At 38.3% G+C, this 22351-nt stretch overlaps 1 protein-coding gene across 3 annotated transcripts in view; it reads right to left on the bottom strand.

The window, feature by feature from the left end:
- LOC145242410 (uncharacterized) overlaps positions 1-17925 on the bottom strand; it is an 87398-nt gene extending 69473 nt beyond the window's left edge. The window contains exons 1-2 of one of the 3 annotated variants that reach the window (XM_080105446.1): positions 17775-17875; positions 15651-15709 (exon numbers count right to left, since the gene is read on the bottom strand). In XM_080105446.1, the coding sequence (XP_079961572.1) occupies positions 15651-15702 (52 nt within the window). In that variant the 5' untranslated portion in view covers positions 15703-15709; positions 17775-17875. Of the gene's footprint in view, positions 1-15650; positions 15710-17774 lie in introns of all 3 variants that reach the window. The other 2 variants (XM_080105444.1, XM_080105445.1) reach the window with 2 other exon arrangements.
- Positions 17926-22351: the final 4426 nt, after the last annotated feature.

Below are 22351 nucleotides of genomic sequence, written 5' to 3' on the forward strand. Positions count from 1 at the left end.
GCATGTATTAACGGCGCCATTAAATTAATTACAAAAGAAAGTAAAAAAGAAAATGCACAAATTAACAGCACCATTAAATGAATTACTAAGGAAAGGTAAAAAAAATACATGCACTAACAGCACGATTTAATGAATTACAAAAGAAAGGTAAAAAAAAAAAAATGCACAAATTAACAGCACCATTAAATGAATTACAAAGGAAAGGTAAAAAAAAAATGCATGTATTAACGGCACCATTAAATTAATTACAAAGGAAAGGTAAAAAAGAAAATGCACAAATTAACAGCACCATTAAATGAATTACAAAGGAAAGGTAAAAAAATGTATGAATTAACTAAAATGTATCAACATTAGCACTACACATGAATAACAACGCGCACGACAAAATTAACGTTATAGATGAAGTGTTAGCACGTGCTGAAACAAAATGGCTGTTGTACGCTCGCTTTATTTACAAAAACACTGTAAGAGACTGTAACGCCCTCTAGTGATAAAGAGCATCAATAGTTTCATTGGAGTGTAAGTCTGTCCAATATATTACATCCCTTCAATCTTACTCCGGATCACAAACATAGTCTTCTAATTTTTTTGGTGGTCTCCGAATACGTCCTGCCTGCGAGAGGGTGGTGATACCAATTTTCCTATCACTGCTGGTGTCCCTGCAACTTCTTCCATCTGCCTGCTCTCAGGTACTAAACTTTCCTCAGGAACTTCAGGTGTGCTGGAAACTTCAAGTGCGTTGGAATTCTCTAGATTCTCTGCAGCGTTATTTGCTTGTATCTCAGGCGTAAGTTACTAATTCTGAAACCCAAATATGTTACTTCAGAAAGGAGAAACTTGCACTTACTTTTCTTTAATTTTAATCCGACCTTATCCAGGGCAGCAAATACACTCTGTAAATTCTTCAGATGACTACTGTCATCACTACCTGAAACCAAGATGTCATCTACACGCACCTTGCAAAAAGGAATGCTCTTCAACCTTTTGTCCATTTCCCTTTGAAAAATCCCTGTGGCACCCCAAAGTGTAGTCTGGTGGGCTGGTATAATCCTTGGTGGGTGTTTACTGTTAGTAGTTCCTGGGTTTCTTCATCTAATTCCAGTTGCTGATAAGCATGGTTTAAGTCGAGCTTGTAAATTTCTGACCCCCTTTCAAAGTAGCAAATATATCTTCTGTCCGAGGAATGGGGTAGTTGTCACATGGTGATGCCCAGTTTACTGTTTGCTTGTAATCTCCGCAGACCCGGATGCCCCCATTATCATTTTTGGCAAGTGGTACAATGGGGGCAGCCCACCTAGAGTACTCCACTCTTTTATAAATTCCCTGGGTTTCCAGGTGATCTAGCTCTTTCTCCATATCTGCTTTTATGGCATAAGGCACTGGTCTTGCCCGACAAAATTTGGACTCACCGTCTTATCAATGGGGTTTTTCACCTTAAAATCTTTTAAATACCCCATTTCTTCACTGAACAGTGACTCAAATTCTTTAAGAATCTTTTTCAACTTCGAAGGGGAATCTTCCTGGTATAAAGAAAACATGGCTCTCCAATCTAGCTTTACCTTATTTAACCAGTTGCGACCAAGAAGTGTCGGTACATTTCCTTTCACCACCAGCAAAGGTAGTCGATGCTTTAACCCTTCCTGGATTACTTCCACGTCTGTGGTCCCATGTGGTTTAACTAACTCGCCAGCGTATGTTTTTAACTTGACATGGCTTTCTTTTAGATCACGAATTTGGCCAATTTTCTTGAACTTTTCTAGGTTCATTACTGTGCATGAAGCCCTGTGTCCACTTCCATGACAAATTTCTCTTGATTAATTAGTAGTTCCACTAATACTGGTGGTGTCCGAAGTGTAGCAACTGTGTGCAAGTTTAGCTTTTCCGTATTTATTTCCATTTCTTTTGCACAAAAATTTTCCTCCACATTGTTCACCACCCTGCTTTCCTTCCTTCATGCTGCTGAGCTAACCGGCCTGATCTCTTCTTGACGAGTATGCCCGATTCGCCTACATTTAAAACATTCCTTGTTTTTAAACTAGCACTTGTTCGCCTGGTGGCCAGTGCGTCCACAACGATAACACTCTCGTTTTAATGGCAACCTGTGTACGGATGCTGCACTTTCACTCGTCTGTGCTCCCAACATCAACTTGGAATATTTCCTTACCGATTCTATGGACACTGCTATTTCAATGGCCTTGTCCAAAGTTAACATCCTTTCATCAAACAAGCGCTCCTGTATCTTCTCATCTTTCACTCCCACAACGATCACGTATGTGTTCATTTACTTTTTCTTCGAAGTTGCAATGCTCCGACATTTTTCTCAGTGTGGTCATGTATTCACTGATGGATTCGTCTTCTCGTTTGTCCCTCGTGTTGAATAAGAAACGTTCATATAGCACGTTGGGTTCCGGCCTAATGTGTCTCTCAATCAGAATACACAGCTCTTCAAATGTTTTCTGCTCAGGCCTGTTTTCGGCTAAACCCCTGAGAATAGCATAATGTTTTGCCCCAATAACTGACAAAAGTATAGCGCGCTTCTTACCATCATTCAACACATCATTGACAGTAAAAAAAAAAAAACTTTACTCTTTCAATATAGTGCGACCATTCTTCTTCGGATCTATTCCATTCTTGAATTGTGCCAAGCATTAAGCAAGCATCGCCATTTTTATCCGCTCCTCAGCAACGTTTACTGGTTCGTTGGGTTGTGGGTGTTCACCGCTTTTATTTATAAATTGTCTTGTTACTCCGTCACATTAATCGTTCCTTGTTGCCAATTAAAATGTATCAACTACACATGAATAACAACGTGCAAGACAAAATTAACATTATAAATGAACTGTTAGCACGTGCTGAAACAAAATGGCCGTCGCAGGCTCACTTTATTTACAAAAACACAGTAAGAGACTGTTACGCCCTCTAGTGATAAAGAGCCTCAATAGTTTCATCGGAGTGTAAGGGAGATAACTCTGTCCAATATATTACATTAACAGCGCCCTTAAATGAATTACAAAGGAAAGTTTTAAAAAATGCATGAATTAACAGACCCATTAAATGGGTTACAAAGGAAAGGTATTACGAATTTTTTTACGAATGCAAACATAAAAATAATAAATAAAAAGATATTCATGAGATACAACTGAACATTAAAACACATGAGCCCTGGGTTCGATACTTTTGCTGAAATAAAAAAAAATGGGGATACTTTTTCAAAATCCGGAAAATGTACAATAGATGAACGAAGACACAATGGTAACTTTAAAAGTTAAATTTTATTACAAAAAAGAAAGAAAAAAAAAAAAAAACTATGGTAGGGAGGGGATGCGATTAAATAAGATAAAAAAAAACTATGGTAGGGAGGGGATGCGATTAAATAAGATAAAAAAAACTATGGTAGGGAGGGGATGCGATTAAATAAGATAAAAAAAAATTATAAAGATGGGGAAGAGATATCTTATTCTAATATCAAAAGAAAGGAAATGCCGACGAAAATATATCCATTAAACAATAACAAAAAAAAAAAAAAATGGCAAAAGACAGCATCCACCAATTCAGTATACGAGAGAGGAATATATGGAGAGATAACTTACAATCTTTACTTTTTTTCTTGCTTTTATGGGGAGTTTAACCGCCGTTTTGTTCACTTCGAACGACCGTCCATAACATGCGATATTCCTGTATAGTATCCATCCAATGTTTTGGTTATTTTTGGGTGTGTCATGTCCCTCGTGTTCGTAGAGATAACATTCTATATTTCGACGATGCCGGCTTGTTCTCCCAGGCATTATCTCTTTTCTTTCCTTGTTGATGGGAGGGGGGGGGTCGACATCGGTTCATTTTCTGTTGAGTGGTTTATTTTTTGTGGAGTGGAAATTTTTCACATGCGCCCGGCTCGGCGGCACGGCGGAGAGTGTTGTACCAAACTGTCTCTTTCCCTCTTTCTTTCTTTCTTTCTCTCTTTCTTTCTTTCTTTCTCTCTCTCTCTCTCTCTCTCTCTCTCTCTCTCTTCTCTATACATTTCTTACCTCTCTCTTTTATTTCTTTGATGTTTAGCAACTAGCAGGGGTAATAAAGCGTATCGTTTACCAGGTCGTCATCTGCTAACTCGCTAGCTTGTCTGCTGAACATCTTTCTCACCTCTCCCTCTTTCTTCTATACTGTCTCTTTCTCTCTCTCTTCTCTATTTATTTCTTCCATGTTTATTTTGCCTCAGCAACAAAATATAAAATAAAAAATAAAAAAAAAACAATACATTTCTCGTTGGCCTAAAAATTAAATTTCAAAATTCTCTTAAAACACATAATCCAATTTTAGGATTATGTCACATCACCCCACCAAAACAAATGAAAAAGTGTACATGTGACGCTTTTCCATGAAATTTAAGACGGGTCTCGCGTGCTGTACGAACTTTGATTATTTCTTTAAATTTAGCCTTACGATATATTTCTCTAAACAGCGGAATGTCACTTTTCTCATAACCCTTATGGTCTGTATTACTTAGTTGCTTTTTATAATCACCGTCATCTTTGTCTCTCAGCTTGTCCTCATAGTTATCACTGTTTCTATTAAACTCATCATTATTATCACTCCTATCGCTGTCGTCACTATGGGTCAGACTATTCTCGTTATGGTCGTCAATGTTTTCCACACTTAACTCATCTTTCTCACTGTCGTCCTTATCTTCCTCTTTCGATTTAATAACTGAAAATTCCAGTTGCTATGAATATATCTCTGCCACATGGCTCATTCTCGCAAGTAACATTATCTTCACCGTCATAATTATTTAACTTATTCAGATAACTTTTGTATTTAAATACGTTATCGTGGTCCTCATCACATTTATCGTTTAATTTCTTCTCACTGTCGTCCTTAGCTTTCTCTTTCGATTTATTCTCATTGACATCACCGTCTCTGCAGATTAATTTATTTCTTTCGTCATCGCTATTACTCAATTTATTCGGAAACTGTCATTCTTCGTTTTGGCATTTATGCCTGGGTAAACTTCCACATCTGTTTCGCTCATTTTCGCATCTACCTTAGGCTCGATATTATAACTTCGTGAGATTCTTGACTTTTAGGTGACGTTAAAATATTGCTCATTGTTCTTAATTTAACTGGGTTGGGAGAAACTAGTTGGAGTGGAAAATTTGTACAACTATTATTAAACATGGCTAAATGTTCGTCTATTATCTCGTTTATTTCTTCGGCGTCACTCTAATTCTAGCTCGTTTTGTCTCTGTTCAAATTTACTTTTCTGCGGTCGGCACTAATTTTAATACGGCTTTGTTGAATACCTTATTTTCAACCAAGTGTATTGCTACTATTCGTTTTAACCGTTTTTTTCCGCATGCTCGGTGCAGTGGCTAAATCATAACATTTTCCTACTACTATAATATCATCTTTTTTCAGAGTACGCAGTCCTTCGAATGTGGGAGATTCTATGAAGCTATCTACCCCTGTCCTAATGTTTTTATTTCGACTTTTAACATATTCCTTTACTATAGGAATTAATTGTGCTCTACAAAGAGCAGGTCTAACATCTAGTCCATAACGTCTTCCTATTGCTATAATGTCATCCTTGGGTAATTTGTGAAGGCATTCGCATGAAGGCGACTTTAGAAATTCCTCTACTTTGGACATTTTTCTACCCACTAGTCCTACAAACTTCATTATTTCTATACCTATGGCCCTCGTTACCTCACACGTGCGCCATCCGTCAAAAGGGTTTTATAAAGAAAGAGTCATCCCCTACGTTAGCCCCCATTTTATTACGAATTTTATTATGAATGCAAACAAAAAAAAATAATAAAAAGACATTTATTCCATGCAAATGACCATTAAAACACGTGTGTCCTGGATTCGGTACAACTTGCTGAAGTAGAAAGTATGGGGAGACTCTTTCAAAACCCAGAAAATGTACAACAGACAAACGAATAGCGTATGAAAGTAACAAAGACACGACACACAATGGTAACTTTTAAAGTTAAATTTTATTATAAAAAAATAAACTATGGTAGGGAGGGGATGAGATTAAATAAGATAAAAAAAAAACAAATTATAAAGATGGGGAAGGGATATCTTATTCTAATATCAAAAGAAAGGAAATGCCGACGAAAATGTATAACAGAATTTTGGGTTCGTCACCATAATCCGTTTTTCATAATAACAAAATGAAAGAAAAAAAAAGGGGGGGAAGCATTTACAGCAAATTTCTCAGAAAATAGTAACTCATGGAAAAGAGTAACTCATGGAAAATAGTAACTCATGGAAAATAGTAACTCATGGAAAAGAGCAAAGAAATACAGACCCGAATATGTTCAAAATGATACAAGTTTATTAAAACGAAAAGTTATCGATTGCCTTCATTTCCCAAGCCTGGGGTTAAAAAAACCCTTAAGAAACATTTAAAATACATATAAAAAAATACAAAAAAAGACGGCAATCCTTACTTGCAACAAAGGCTTGAAGTATAATGGGGGGGGGGGTTCACCTCAAAAATACCCAAACGGAATGATCCAGAAATATTATCGCTACAGTCCTCTGTCTCTACTCTCTCTTTGCCTTCTCTCCTGCCTGATCGGGAATAATCTCCCAGCACCGAGAAATGAACAGCATTTTATCCTTTCCGTCTTCACGCACACACGAGATTATGCGAGAACGGACGAAATAAAAATGCTGGCCGCCATGTTTGTTCTTCCTTCCTCACCTGAACTCACTCGCTGAGCACCCACGGTAAGACTTCTCTTTCTTGCTTCTAACCACATGCCTCCCTGATCTCAAGATCACATTTCATAGTCTCTCATCCACTGTGGCGGTCGCCTCTCTCTACTTGGCCTCTGAGGTGTCTCGTCCTCCTCCTGTGGCTGCACACTCCCCTCCACTGCTTCGCCCTCAACTGGTCTGACGTCGAGAATGTGCCTCGGGACTCCTCCCACCACAATGTTGTTACTAGTGTTCCTCCCAGTCACGTGACCTCTACTCCATTGTGTGGTGCAGCACGCCCCCGGTGGCTTCACCCATACCTCATCCCCGAGTTTAATTGTCCCTGTGGCCTCTACTTCTCAGCTTGCTGGCTCCACCCTGGGATGTCTCCAGGAATATGCAAACATTGACAATTGCGGGACCGTCTCTGGTACTTGTCCCAGTTTAGGTGACATGTTATACCAGAAGATGGCTTGCTCAGGTGAGGTGCCTCCTCTCTCTGCAACTGCTTTTATGGTGCGGTGGTTTCTCTCCACGATCTCGTTGCCACTAGGTCTGTAGGCAGCTCTGAAAAATTGTTGGATCTTCCATTTCTTCAGTACTTCTGTCACTGCTACTGACTTGAGCGCAGTCCCGTTGTCGGTTAACAACTTTTCCACGGGGCCTCGCTCCAAAAACACCTCATCAAGGATTGCCGCTATTTCATTGCCTGTTCCTCCACGTAGCTTCTTCCATAGGGCAAATCGCCCGGGCCCACAGTCAATCATGGTCAGGTAAAGTCCACCCCTGTAATGGGTGACATCGCATGCCAGTCTCTCCCAGGTCCCACTCACCTCCAATTGGTCAGCTTCATGCGTGCTTGGAGCAGGATCAATCGACTGACATCTGTCGCATGTCCTGACCACTTGCCTCACTTGCTCCTTGGTGATCCTCGGGTCGACTTTTTTCACTAAGTACCAAGTCCTCTCTACCCCCATATGGTGCAAATTGTGCAGTTCTCGCATGCCAACATCATCTAGATCCGATGCAGCAACAACATCTTTCTTTGGCAACAGCTAACTCTTCTTCACTCTCGTGAGAGCATCTGCTCAGTTCATTTCAGAAGCCACCATGTCTACGCGAAGCTTCAAACAAAACTCTTGCATCAGCTTAGCCAGCACCCCAAGCCTGCACTTCACTAACATCTCCGCAGCCCCTTTCGTTTTTATCCTTTTTTCGCTTGAAATGAGAGACTTTAGCCAAGCAAACACCATGGCAGAGTCTGTTTTGATGCAGATGTCACGTAGTCTCCATTTCAAAGCCAGATTGACTCCTTTTATTGTCGCGTCTAATTCCGCCACATTGATGTGGCTGACATCATTCTTTTTCCTCAACCAGGCTGCATCTTCTGCAACTACTCCTCCAATTTCCAAAACGACCCCTGTTGCAATGCTGCTCGCATCGCACCACACGACTCCATCCAATGTTCGCGGTACATTCCAGGTTCCCCGGACTGGGTCTTGCCATTCTGCTTCTTTTAGGAGCTCTTCCATCATGGCGACCATTCTTTCTCCCACCTTATCATTCCATCCTCGTCCTTCGGCGTGTCTCTTTATGTAGCTGCATGCTGGTCAAAGCCAGCTGGCAACGGGGTAATGTCCGATCAACTTTCCGCATATGGAAAAAAGTTCACGTCTGTTGAGCTCCTGCTTCAGTTGTGGGATCTCGTTTCCCCTGCGAAACTCTAGGCCGCCTGACACACCTCGTTTCAGTTTTAGGCCCAAAGCAGCCCCTCTGTCTAATTTTTCCGGCTCTTTGGCGACCAACCCGAACCTCTTCAAATGAGCCACCACCTCCTTGGCAGTTACCACAGTCTCATTCACCAGAATGTCGTCTATGTATGAGCTCACTACCCCATCTCCCTTTCCCATTGTCTCCAGAATCTTCCTGAGGATAGTTGACATAATCTTGGGTGCCGAATTTAACCCGAACCCCACTCGCGTAAGGCAGTAGGTTTTGCCTTTGTACTTGACTAACTGATATTTCCAGAGCTTCTTGGCAACATGGAGTTGCAAATAGGCAGATTTTAGATCTACCAACGTAGATGCGCCATTCATCTGCCTCCATTCCCTAATGGTCTCACTGCACACATCTACAGTGTCGCCTCCCGTATGGCACTTAACATGGCCATTCAGCTCTCGGAAATCCAGGACCGGTCTTACTTTCCCTTTAGTTGTTTGCAGAACGGCCATCAACGGCAAAATGCCCGAGTCCACATCATCCGTCCAAGGCATCAGTATCCCCTCCCCAATCCATCGGTCGACTTCCTGCTCAAACTCCTTTCTCGCCCCTCCTCTAAGCGAATTTGTGTAGCACGCCATCCTGTTTGTCAGCGATGGCGCTTGATGTTTCCATGCCCATTCCACCGTCCACCGCTCTCCGTCGAATTCGGCTCGGAAGTCCTGATCTTTGATCGACAATTTTCTTTCCTCCCCGGCCTTGTTTAATCCCTCTGGGGGCGTTCTCCGTCACCGCACACTCAGCTAGTCCAAACCTCACGTTGTCACATGTGATGGTAACACCTCCAAGGCGGCATATAACATCCATTCCAATGATGGCTTGGACGCCAGGCACCAGGCGATCAGTGACAATTGCATGGACCCTTATCCGACGTTCAGCAATATCAATAGTGACGGTCTTCCTCCCTCGACACTTCACTCACGACCCATCGAATGCCACTACTTCACCCTTCCCTTTCCATCTTCCGACTAAGGTAGTGTGCACCACGGTAGTGGTGCAGCCAGTGTCAATCAGGGCCATAACTTCCCGTCCTTCCACCGCAATCTTCTGTTTGGGCATCTGCTGCGGGTGCGCCTCTATTCTCGAATTGGGGCGGCCGCTGGCGCGTCGGCCTCCCCTCGCCAGTTTCCCGAACTTGTGCATTTTACTGCTAAATGGCCTCTCCGATTGCATTTGTAACACACTGTCCATTGCAAGAACTTCCTGCAGTCTCTTCTCATGTGTGGTCCCCCGCATTCGAAGCATGCGATCCCCGGGTTTGGCAGATTCCTGCCCACATCCTGCTGTACCGTTGCTGTCGTTCCTCCAGGCTCCGTGGGCTGGGTGCTCACCAAGATTTTTGCAGTTTTGCTCACTCACATCCAGCGTCTCCACTCCCGGTACCTGCTGCAACCTTTTCGATATCTCTTCCGGGAACCCGGTAACAAAAGTCATCTTGACTACGTGACTCGTGGCGTGTCCCCTGATACCCGACAACTCAACCAATCTCCTTATCTCATTCGCGTAGACATCAACAAATTCACCAGTCCACCTCTTCTCTTTCAACTTATTAAAGGCCTCGAAAGGCCCCTCTGCAAAAGCTTCGATCAGTCGACCCTTGATGGCATCTGCGTTACCCTGTTCCCGCTCGCTGAGCTCCAAATAGAGGGCCAGTGCGTCCCCTTCTAGAAACAGTGGTATTACTGCGGCCACATCATACAGCTTCTGAATCCTTGCTACAAGGTCCACTTTTTTAAGCCACGCCACCACATCACCGTCACCATTAAAAGGCTTAATCATGTTGCTTAAGCCTGCGTTAGCCATCGCCGAAAAAGCTTGAAGTATAATGGGGGGGGGGTTCACCTCAAAAATACCCAAACGGAATGATCCAGAAATATTATCACTACAGTCCTCTGTCTCTACTCTCTCTTTGCCTTCTCTCCTGCCTGATCGGGAATAATCTCCCAGCACCGAGAAATGAACAGCGTTTTATCCTTTCCGTCTTCATGCACACACGAGATTACGCGAGAACGGACGAAATAAAAATGCTGGCCGCCATGTTTGTTCTTCCTTCCTCGCCTGAACTCACTCGCTGAGCACCCACGGTAAGACTTCTCTTTCTTGCTTCTAACCACAAGGCTGAAAGAAAAAACATATTAAAAACGGAAAACAATCTGTTGGATTGTGTAGTGGACTTTCGGTCAGCATTCAAGTTATGGATAACTTGACAAAGACTAAAGTTACTTCTCATGAAAGAGGAGAACTATTTATGGCACAATGGGAGATTCCATTGTGCACACATGGGCCAGTCTATTCCTTGGATTGTGATTGGCTGAATCACCTGATTGGATATGCTTGTACATAAATACAAGCCTTCAGTCCAGCTCAATCTGGTGTCTGTATTGTGCATAAGCTGGATCCTTGGTAAGTGTTGCTGCTATTATTATTATTGTTGTTGTTGTTGTGTGTTATTGACTAACATAGTTCTTTTGATTATTCTACACAATCCTTGTTTTGAATCCAGTCCTTTTAACGAAATGTTGTCTTTCTTTGACAAAATGTTCTTTTTTTTTCGAAAGGAATAAATAAATAAAAAGTTATATATAAACAAATAAAAAAGTTTCTTTGACCTAAAATTGGAGAAAGAAATATTTTCCCTTTGTGAAAGCTCATGTGCCTTTTCATTCAAAGGGGAGAGAAGACCATAAAGCCGCTTTGGTAGGCTTTATGTGTACAAATACGGGGTAAATTCTTGTATTAAGGAAAATTTCCTTTCTGAAGGAAACTTTGGTTGAAAAATCTTTCAAAGAGGGGGGAAAAAAATGGCAAAATACAGCATCCACCAATTCAGTATACGAGAGAGGAATATATGGAGAGATAACTTACAATCTTTACTATTTTTCGCTTTTATGGGGAGTTTAACCGCCGTTTTGTTCACTTCGAACAACCGTCCATAACATGCGATATTCCTGTTTTGGTTATTGTTGGGGTGTTGTGTCCCTAGTGTTTGTAAAGATAACATTCTATATTTCGACAACGCAGGCATTATCTCTTTTCTTTCGTTGTTGATGGGGGGGGGGTCGACATCGGTTTGTTCTCTGTCGTTTTGTGGAGTGGAAATTTTTCACATGTGCCCGGCTCAGCGACATGGCGGAAAGTGTTGTACCAAACTGTCTCTTTCTCTCTTTCTCCCCCCTCTCTCTCTTCTCTGTACATTTCTTACCTCTCTCTTTTATTTCTTTGTTACTTAGCAACTAGCAGGGGTCATAAAGCTTATTGTTGACAGGATCGTCATCTGCCAACTTGCTAGCTTATGTGCTGAACGTCTTTCTCACCTCTCTCTTTCTTTCTTCCATACTATCTCTTTCTCTCTCTCTTCTCTATACATTTCTTCCATGTTCATTTTGCCTCGGTAACAAAATATAAAAATAACAAAAAAAAAAAAACCATACATTTCACGTTGGCCTAAAAATTAAATTTCAAAATTCTCTTAAAACACATAATCCAATTTAAGGATTATCTTTGCGCGAGCCTTTTCTAGTCTCACACAAAAACAAGCGTTCACATCTCAAGCTATATTGCTTGTCATATACATACGCGCACACAAAGATACGCTCGCATATCCACACACGTACATATATTCACGTTCACGTATATACACTCATATTCACGTGTATACACACACACGCTAACGTACACACATGTACTCACATACACGCACATGTACGCACACATGGACATCGTCACTTCCCCTTTCAAAGGAAATCCACACATGTGCAAAAGACCACTGGAAACAACTATAAAAGCAAGAGACAAGCTGTTTCCTGCCCTTTTTCAACTCGCCTTCCGAGTTGAGTGGTCATCAAACCATTTGCCCCTTTCAAGCTGCACGCACCCGCGCACCTGCTACTGTGTGGGGCAAGAACTAACAGACAGTACGTACACTTTATACGCTTTCTCTCTCCATGAACTGGATTGACTTTCTCACTCTTTTTTCCCCTTTTGCTTTGGTCAATCAACCTGACAACTTGTATCTACAACTCGTGCCTGAGAATACCTCCGCGTAGCTGACTGCTAACATGGCACGCAGCTTAACTGATACAACCCTCTCTCTCTTTCTCTTTCTACATGCCGGACTGCCATTTCTGTTTCTCTACTCCATTTCCTTTTCTTGCTATGCGCGAACAAACGATGGTGACCCGAACGTGAGATGAACACGCATTTCCTTTTCTTTCTATAACACCAGATGACTCCGTTATTTTAAAATGAGGTGGATGTGTTTGAACGAAACACTCATACACACACTCTCTTTCTCTACAACAATAGACTTTCCTTCTCACCAGTTAACAGCGAGAGACGCACGCCAAACTAAACACGTGTTGTACCCTTTTCTTTTATTTGTTTCTTCACGAAATAAATCCTAGTTCGTTTAATTCAATAAATACGTTGTTCGTTCCTTCCTCAAAACAATTCATGTTTCCTATTTTGCCACTCCACAACAAAATGGTGACACCCGAATGCAAGGGGAACACGCATTTCCTCCTATAACCACAAGTCCACAACAAACTGGCAACCACGACAAGATGTGAAACGAACACGCATGGTGACCCTACCGTTTTAAAATTAATTGTTTTGAGCGAGACGCGCGTTTTATTTGATAAAGAAAAAAACAAACATTTCAACAAAGAAAAACAAGTGAACTACTACCGACAAAAATCTCAACGAACTACAATGACGAAACCCCTCGTCAGACTCAGCAAAAAAATGAACACGGAGCTGTCGACTTCATACCGAAAATAAAGAAAAATTCGAGCTCGACAAACATTTTCACGGTTTCCTGACATTACCCTGCAACAAACGCGAGGAGCAAAATCACATAGGTCTATGCACATTCTCTCCCGCACAGCAGACGCAACAACAAAGAAACAATTACAGGACATCCCTATCAACACATAGGAAGAAGTTGAATCAACAATATGAGTTGAGATGCACCATGCATGCTGATAAACTCACAACTGGAAGTTTCGTTGACAGCCGGCAACCACAACCACCGTTCAACACGAACGAATGCGCAACAAGTACCCGTACAGACAATGTACACACATGCCGCAGACCCACTTGCGAAGACACTGGCAACTACACACACCACGTCAACACAAAAAAAATTTCCTTCCAAACGAACAATTCACTTCACTATCCAAGCAACTCGTTGCACATGTCAGCACAAATAAAGCCAAACAAACAAATGTCAGCCTAAATAAAGAGTAAACACCTTTTCCACGTGTAAGCAAATACTTTTTTTTGTATGAACACACTCCGTTTTTGACGTTTTTTTTTTAAACAACCACACCCACAGCAAAAAACGAAAAGTCAATTGCCGAAAACATTACTTACAAAAAAAAATATATATATATATACACTGCATATTTTTTTTCCTGGGAAGGGGAGTATTGCGCAGGCCTTTTCTAGTTTCACACAGAAACACGCGTTCACATCTCAAGCTATATTACTTGTCATATACATACGCGCACACAAGCATACGTGTGCATGTCTGCACACATACATATATTCACATTCGCATATATACACTCACATTAACGTGTATATGCACACATGCTAACGTAAACACATGTACTCACATACGCGCACATGTACGCACACATGAGCAACGTCACTTCCCCTTTCAAAGGAAATCCACACATGCTCAAAAGACCACTGGAAACACCTATAAAAGCAAGAGACAAGCTGTTTCCTGCCCTTTTTCAACTCGCCTTTCGAGCTGAGTGGTCGACGAACCATTCGCGCCTCACACCACCTGCTACTATATGAGGCAAGAACTAACAGACAGTACGTACACTTTATACGATTTCTTTCTCCACATGAACTGGATTGACTTTCTCACTCTTTTTTCCCCTTTTGCTTTGGTCCATCAACCAGACAACTCATATCTACAACTCGTGCCTCAGAACACCTCCGTGTAGCTGACTGCTAACATGGCACGCAGCTTAACTGATGTCAACCCTCTCTCTCTTTCTTTTTCTACATGCCGGACTCCCATTTCTCATTTCTCTACTCCATTTCCTTTTTTTGCCACACGCGAACAAACGTTGGTGACCCAAACGTGAGATGAACACGCATTTCCTTTTCTTTTTATACGACCAGTCCCGCAACAAACGATGGTGACACCCGCGTGGACATGAACACGTGTTATACCTAAAACATTCATTCTTCAACAGTAAATAAACAACACGTTTATTTTATCCAACAATTGAGTTTTTGTTTCCCTCTTTCCATTCATTTCATTATTTTCTTTTGTAGGGAGTTAGGGTATTTATATCCTGGCCCGCAACACGTTACAATATACATAAATGGTAGGACGCATGAATAAATGGTAGGACGCATGAATAAATGGTAGGACGCATGAAGCTTCCACAGACTACATGACATAGAAGAAAATGTTCCATACATATGAAGGATGAAATCCAGACTGAACTGGAGAATATGGTGAAACAAGGTGTCATATGCAGGATAACTGAGCCTACAGAATTGGTCAGCAGTTTGGTTTATGTGTGTAAAGGCAATGGAAAACTTCGCCTGTGCTTAGATCCGAAAAATTTAAATAGAGCCATCATGAGATGCCAAAATTACAAAATTACAAAACACTTATAATGGAAGAACTTGCACATAAACTGCTGCCAAATATTTTTCCAATTTGAATGCCAAAAATGGCTATCAATCATCATTAATGCAGACGCACAACTGTTGACTACATTCAACTTTTGGAAAATTTTGCCTTGAGCGAATGCCTTTTGGTGATGTCTCAGGATGTGTTTATCCAGAAGATGGGCATGATCCTGGAGAAGTTCACTGATAGTCTAGGGCTGATTGATGATGTCATAATTTTTCGAAAAGTCCAAAAAAAGTATGACAAGCACAATTTAATGAAGATTGCGTAGAAAGAATTTGATTCAACCATGAAAAATGTGCAATAATGAAAAGCAGATTCAGTTTTTTGATAAAAAAAAAACAAATTATAAAGATGGGGAAGGGATATCTTATTTTAATATCAAAAGAAAGGAAATGCCGACGAAAATATATCCTTAAACAATAACAAAAAAAAAAAAAAATGGCAAAATACAGCATCCACCAATTAAGTATACGAGAGAGGAATATATGGAGAGATAACTTACAATCTTTACTTTTTTTCGCTTTTAACCGCTGTTTGATCAAAATGGCATGCATCCTGGTCCTAGTAAGGTGAAAGAAATAAAAATCTTATGCAGTCGATTGAACACCAACAACCTGCAGAGGATAATGGGAATCATCACATATATGGTACCCGTTATCCCACATCTCTCAGATCTCACAGCACCATTGAAATATCTCCTAAAAAAAGATGCGGATGAGCTGTGGACAGAAAATCACAAGGGATTCCTCCAGCAAATCAAGGATTTGATTTGCAAGGAAATGTTACTGTCATACTTTGACCTGCAAATCAAACAGTCATTCAAGTTGAGTCATCAAGTAAAGGATTTGGTGTTGCTCTCCTCTAACAAAGAAAAGCCATAGCATTTGCATTGAAATTTTTAACAGAAAAAATTTTTTAACAGCATTATAGCAACATAGAACGGGAGCTCCTTGCAGTTGTTTTTTGGGTGTGAGTGCTTCCGGACTTATATATGACTTATATATGACTTATATATGAAAATGCATTCCAGGTGATCATACGATCAATGATTCGCCTCTTATTCATGCGATTACATTTGTAAGGATATGATACAACAATCATATATTGCCCTAGAAACCATATGGTTGGATTCTCAGTAAGAAAGCTAAAGAAGCCTGTGTATTAGATCACCGCTTCCATTTAACAAAGACAATGGTTTTGTTTGTCAGCAGAAACAGTCACATGATAACACATCATAACCATGTGTAGTAAAAACTTCCTTTTGTTTTAACTCCAACAGTGGATTTTGTTCAATTTTCAGCCCCAAAACTAACTGAACAACTGCAACAATGAGGATCCCACACAATGCAAACTGAGGGACGTTATTCTAAGAGGTTGGCCCAACATGTTCAGAGAGGTGAACAACAATATGAGACCATATTGGCATTATTGGGACGAACTATCCATTGAAAATGGAATTTTATTGAAATCAAACCACATATTATAATATCCGAATCAATGCAACACGAGGTATTACAAAAAATATATTATGAACATCAAAGGATGGAGAAGTGTAAGCTCAAGCAAAAGATTGTGTCTTTTGGCACACATTATGAAAGACATAGACAATATAACAAAGATCCCCATGTCAGCGGCACCAAAGCATGCAGCACAGAACCCCTGATACCACACGAGATTTCAGTGAGATCATGGCAGAAAGTGGCCACTGACACATTGAAGGTCTGAATTTCATTGTGGACTGCTGTTTCAAGTTCACATTTGTGAGAGGGAATGATCAAACTGAGAAAGCAAATAAAATATTTGGAAAACAAGGAATTCCAGAGAAAGTTCAGTCCATTTCAAGCAATTTGCAAAAAAATTAAGGTTTCGAAAATTTCATCACCCATTTCTGCAGTCGAATAGCTTAATGTAAAAATAAGTTGTTGTTGTTTTTTTTTTTTTTCTGTAGAAAGTTATTTTATAAAAATAAACTTTATTCAATTTTATTCTTAAAAAAAAAATAATTCATCAGTACACCAAACAGAGATTTATAAAAAAATTAGTTTTGTTTTAAAATCGAAAACATTGACTTCAACTCCGTTGTTGGATATTAACAATAATAAACGCGTTTTTTTAATATATTATTCTATTTTTATTCACGAGATAAACATGTAAAAATAAGTTTGGTTTCTTTTTTTTTTTCTGGAGAAAGTTGTTTTTATGACGGAATGAAAGTTGGCGCGTGGCGTACTTTTTGGCGAGCTAGCGCCTCCTGGCGTGCCAAAAAAGAATTCCCGAACCGTGAGCAATTGAGCATGGAACATTTTTTGAATTAGGTACTCATGCACTTATTGATCCGTGCTGAAATAATAACGTTATTATTTTAAAAAGCCATTCTTAACATGGGGAGGGGAGGGTGTTTTGTACCTATTCTGTACTTTAACCTTACAACTGAATAAAAAAATAAAAAAAATAAATATCATAAAACTTTAATTAAACTTGGAAATACGACTTTAAAAAATAGCGCGGAAGTTCATTAATACCTTAAATTATTATTTTAAATTTATTTAAAACTTTATATTCAGGCTGTTCCTTTTATTTAATTTTTTTTTCAGGTACGCGGCCTTCATATCATAAATTAACTTACCTATTTACGTGAATTGCTTCAAGTCCTTTTATTTTCCTTCGTCAGTGAATTAATATACCTGAGAGTGAAGCTAAGCAAGTCAATACACCCACCGTAACATCATTTATGGCCTCTACTCGAGTTAATTTCCCCTACCTGGTCGTTATGACAACATTGTCATAACGACCAGGTCTTTCATTTCTTTATTCAACAATGTATTTTCAAAGTCAAAGATTCTTGTTTAAATAAGTAACGAAATTATTTACTGTGAAACTGTTTCGCCAGTTTCGTTGCTTCAAAACAATAAAAAGAAACACACGTAAAAAATATCAAAATTAAAAAAAACACAAAAGCATATCCAAATCGTATAAACTCGCCAACGTTTTACGGTTACGCAGTAATCAGCTACGTTATCATTTTCTGTCTAACTTATATTGTCTACTAGCGATTGGTGATTTCACCGATTTCGATGATACTAAAAATATGGGCGTGTGCCCGGACAACATCGGATCCCCGATGTTGTCCGGGCACACACCCATATTTTTATTATCATCGAATGTTGTCCAACCAAGCACACGCCCATATTTTTATTATCGTCGAAATCGGTGAAATCACCAATCAGATCGCTTGATTACTTGCTCTAGTCGATGACTCACTGCGATGCAGATGATGCACTTGTGGGCGAAGCTTCACATGCCTTTCGCAGTGACTTAGTCCACAATACATTGAAGTACATTGCACCGTAGAGAACATATTGTTGATTTTATAAAATTATTTTTATATATAAAATGGCTTTCATGACAAAAGCTTCTGTTGATTTTATAAAATTATTCATGACAAAAGCTTAAAATTATTCATGACATGACATGATTTTATAAAAATATTCATGACATGACATGATTTTATAAAAATATTCATGACAAAAGCTTAAAATTATTCATGACAAAAGCTTCTGTTGATTTTATAAAATTATTGATTTTATTAAATTATTTTTATATATGAAATGGCTTTCATGTCAAAAACTACTGTTGATTTTATGAAATTATATTTATATATACAATGGCTCCCATGTAAAAAACTACTCTAGAACACTGTTCTAACACTGGACATTGTTTTCGCCGAAAAGATAAGACAGCCAAATTTACTGCCAAAAACCAATTAAAAAGCTTGCCCTATGTCTGAATACATGTAAAATTTCAAATGTTTAGACCAAAAATTGGCTGAGTAATTTGGTAGAGACCGTAGAAGTCAATTTTTTTTAACTTTGACCCCAATTTTAACCCCATAACATTTACTTTTTGGGGTCAAATCAAATTAAATACTTGTTCTTGAAAGAAGTGTTCTGGCATAAATGCTATATTTGTAACTTGATATATAATTGCTAAGACTTTATATATATTTTTTAAAGAGTCTGATAAGGTTTGAATTAAAACATGTAGTGAAAAACTTTAAATATTGCCGCATAAATTATTGATTATATAATGTTAAATTGAATTAAAAAATTTAATGCTACAATATTTTAAGTTATAAATTTTTATTTTACTAGAATATCTTGTCATTTTCTTTTCCAGTTTTAACAACTAGTCCTTTACTTTTCCATGTTTAAGCTTAGCCATATTACTTTTCATGCTCGCATTTTTTATTGTAATTCCAGCCTTCCAATAAATTCACTTGTTTTTTGTTTAATTTCAGTCTAATTTTTTTGCCCCCATAAACATACATTACGTAACAATGTACGGCACTGCTTCTATAAAATTCACCCAATTATCTCCCTTTCATTCTTTCATTCTATCTGTTTCACTTGTTACCTCTCTTTTTTGCGACAGCAGTGAATTAGTAGCAACACTAGTTGTTGAAGCAACGTGGTTGATATGGAAACCAGTCATAAAAAAACGTTGCTCACCTCCTTACGTTTATTTACGATTTTAAACACCAGTAAATTCATCATAACTTTTGTTTTACTGAACGAAAATCGAAATTTTTTTTCACAATATAGCTGAGAAGGTGATCTGTAATAATTGTTTGAAATTTGGTCGAAAAATGAGTAAGGAGTGAAGCTTTAAAGCAGTTATAAATTACTAAAATTGCCACTTAACCATATGCTGTGTTTGAATGATATTGAATGTTCATATTTACTGTCATTTAATTCAGTTTTATTTGATGATACTTAAAAAATTGTCCATCAGTGCAATTTTGCTATTATAAATGATGCTCACTTTTCACATCTCAAAAATGGAGGCCGGAATTTGAATTAGAAATAATTGTACTTTGACTTCCTATTGTCTTATTATACTAGAAGTGATGAAAACATATTTTTTGACATTTTTACTGTTTTTTTGTCAATTGGTTTCAAAGTTGCCATATTGTAATTTCCACATGTTCGTGCTTTTTCACTATCAGCAGGGTAGTGTATCCTGCTGATTCTGCTTCATTATCATCAATAGAAAGTAGAAAAATGTAGAATCCAATTCTAAATGTATTTTTTATACCAATCTTTTAAAATTAATATTCGAATCATGGGCCTAGGAAAGTAGACATACACAAGTTTTATCATTTTAGATAAAAATCTTGTCTCCATTGATTACCTGAATTGTTCAACAATGGTAAGAAGGATTTAACTTAAGTCAGAAATACTAGAATTAGATTGGACAACTTTTGACAAAAATAACCTCACAACTAAATCTGTATCATTTATCAATTGTTGATGTTTTGCGACTTCTTTCTTTGGTGATTTCTTCAAATGGACTCAGAAGCTAAATAGTTTTTCGAACAAGTCCCCATTGGTAAGTTGTTAAGGTAGGAATCTTATCAATAGAACACATTACAAGAGTCTATATATATATATATATATATATATATATATATATATATATATATATATATATATATATATATATATATATATATCATATTTTCATTATTTTCGTATGCTGTAAAATTTTTTAAAAATATTACTAGTTTATTTGACGCTTCTTCTTTTAAATGGTACAAAAGTTATGATGATAATATTAAATTAAATTACAGTTACATCGTGTTACATATTGTGAAGGAGGATTAATTCTCTGTCGCATGTTGGAGATCCCTAAAAAGCAGTTATATCTATTAGAGGTCATTTTATGTCAAATTTATATGCGAAACTGATCCCCCTTTAAATTCTAAGTTAATTATTCGTTTCCCTTTTTCTTTCTCTTTTTCTTTCTCTTTTTCTTTCCCTTTTTCTTTCTCTTTTTCTTTCTCTTTTTCTTTCCGCTAAGATTTTCATTTTTGTTGTTCGCACATAATCGTCTCAAAAAAGAGAATTTCCTTTTTCTTAATGGAGGAAGTTACAGCGTTGTTATTCTACAATAATACCACATGTTTAAATGTCTACTTAAAACAGTGAAAACTTTACACTAAATAAAATTATTTTTAAATGAATTTGAGTTTTTTTTAGTACCTTCCCTCCCTATGTTAAGAATGACTTTTTAAAAAAATTTTGAATTATATGGAGTTATCTCCCTTGTTTCTTCAGATTATTTTCAAGATGACATCATAAGATTGTCCATCATTGTTTGTCAGAAAATTGTACTGTTCAAAATATGACGCACACTGTTCCTCTTCCTTTTTCACTCCTACCTTCTCAATGTTTCAAAGGGTTGTACTAGGCGGGAAAGTTGAACCGCCATTAAATTTGATGTTTGGACGTCGAATTGATAACAACTCATTCATGGACAAAAATCAGAAAATGTTAATTTTTTTTAGAAAAAATTAGTTATCGCCATTCTTGATATGTGTTTTTGCTTGATTGACTTGTTTTGCACATTTCAAGTAGATAATTAACCTACTATAACTGTTTCTAATGTTTACTGTAACTTTTTTTATACAAAAACTTGGTTTCAGTAAAAATTAGTTATTTAGGATCAATAAAATATTGTTGAAATCAATTTCCTTGTAAATGATTTAGGAAATTATTGATGTTTCATCCTTTTAAAAAATAGCAGTAGAAGAGTTCATTCCATTTGACAAAAACTAAACTTTATGCTAAATCCCAACTATTTCATGTTGTTCTCGCTACCCATGTGCCCATGATCACCCTTACATCTTCATGTAGCACACAAGGTTTAATTTTTTATGTGAGCAAAATTCAGATCTGGATTGGAACAAAAATTAAATTAAATTTCAGTTTAGTAAGAATTTTACCAAATACTGTCTCCATGATCTTCTTGAGTCCAGTGTTTGCAATTTCAGACGCCTTCCAAGACAGTGATTGATCAAATGTTATCATAGTCGGCATGTTGTGTTTTCATAGATAATCTAGAGTAGACAAGATACAGGTTTTATCTCCTGGGTTCATGTCTATCACTGGGAGAAATTGTACCTAAGATTTTCCCAGATATTTGCACTTCTTATGCAGCAGGTGCATCATTGATTTTCGTATGCTGTAGATTTACTACCACGCAAGTATTTTCCCATTTTAGTGACAAGGTTCGATAGTGTTAGCTGTTCTTCATGTCTTCCTCTATGAACTCACAAACACTCTTGAATACCTCATCCTGGTCACTATCTTTTGGTCTTCCACTTTTTCATCATTTGGTGGATTTAACTGAAGTGTCTCGGAA

The sequence above is a fragment of the Euprymna scolopes genome, chromosome 21 (genome assembly GCF_053919585.1).
Source record: "Euprymna scolopes isolate OS-2025 chromosome 21, ASM5391958v1, whole genome shotgun sequence".
Taxonomy (NCBI): Eukaryota; Metazoa; Mollusca; class Cephalopoda; order Sepiida; family Sepiolidae; genus Euprymna; species Euprymna scolopes.